A 1,226-nucleotide genomic window follows, 5' to 3' on the forward strand; every position below is an offset into this window, starting at 1 on the left:
TTTTGCATGTAAGATGGTATCTCGGTAACTACTGAAGGGAATGGATTGAAACTTCACACACTTGTTCGCAGTGATTATCTAAGATGATGGACACAGGTCCCATAACTCTTAATTTCCTTTTTAACAGATTTATGCCCCTTTTCTGACTTACAAATTATTGCTAAAGTTTTTGCGTGTAAGCTGGTATCTCCATAACTGTATGTATAAAAGACTAAAGAAGAACAATTTTTGTATTTCAGCATCAAATATTTTAAACATTTGTGCGGCTGTTTTGTATATGCAAATGACATGTTGTTTGTGCCATTTTGGAACAATTTTATGTATTCATATAGCTTAGGCATTTCTATACTCAATAAAACACCCTTTTGACAAGGCTTTAAAATAGTCAAGCGTGGCTGTCCTCCGACAGCTCTTGTTACTGTTTTAGTGTATAGACTACGTAACATCTTAATTTAAATTACTGAATCATAGTCTTTGAATATTTGTTAAGTGTTACAAACAGGCAGATAGAGAAATAACAGTTTCAATTTGTTTTCTTGATGTAGATATTAGTGTAAGGGCCAAGCTCCAATCAGTAACAAGACAAAGAAGTGAAATAGAAATAACGCAGTCTTAGTCAGATGAAGGGGATGTGAAACCTAGTACTTTCAAGAGTGATGATGGTAAAACCTTTTATTCTTTTTCCAGTCTTTAATATGTTGATGAAGGGGGCAAGCATTTCAGCCCTTTGCATTAGGAAGTTGCAACAGGGTAAATGGATCAAGCTCCTGATTGTACAACTCCCTTTGGTGATTTTTATGCTCCCACTGAGAGGAGGCATATAGATTTACCCTTGTCTGTCAGTCCGACCCTTATAGCTCCAAAGGTATATGAGCTAAGATCATAAAACTTTACAGAAATGCTTGTCAGCGTATGAAGTTGTGCATCTGGTGTTTAACTTGTAGATTTACTCAATATTGGCAGAGTTATTGCCCTTTACTTAGTCATATTGACAATATTCAACTTTTGTCATTTGTAGCTCCAGAAATGCTTGAGTTATTAAACTGTACAGGAATATAAGCAAGTATATGAAGTTGTGCACCAGGGGTGTTGCTTGTTCATTCATACATTTTTTGCAGAGTTATTGCCCTTGACTTAGTCAAAATTGTGCACCAAAAGTTGTCATGCATAGCTCCAAGAGTATATGAGCTAAGATCATGAAACTTAGCAGGAAAGCTTTTCAGCAT

General features: G+C 35.6%; 1 protein-coding gene across 1 annotated transcript; it reads left to right on the top strand.

Annotated features, from left to right (window-relative positions):
* Positions 1-545: 545 nt before the first annotated feature.
* LOC132723045 (germ cell nuclear acidic protein-like) lies at positions 546-661 on the top strand (the record flags this gene model as incomplete). The annotated part of the gene is given in 1 exon segment (XM_060707712.1): positions 546-661. A coding segment is annotated over 1 exon segment (71 nt), but the record flags the coding sequence as incomplete, so codon positions are not given.
* Between the last annotated feature and the right edge of the window lie 565 nt (positions 662-1,226).

The sequence above is a fragment of the Ruditapes philippinarum genome, unplaced genomic scaffold (genome assembly GCF_026571515.1).
Source record: "Ruditapes philippinarum isolate M1 unplaced genomic scaffold, ASM2657151v2 ctg4500_1_1_1_1, whole genome shotgun sequence".
NCBI classification, from domain to species: Eukaryota; Metazoa; Mollusca; class Bivalvia; order Venerida; family Veneridae; genus Ruditapes; species Ruditapes philippinarum.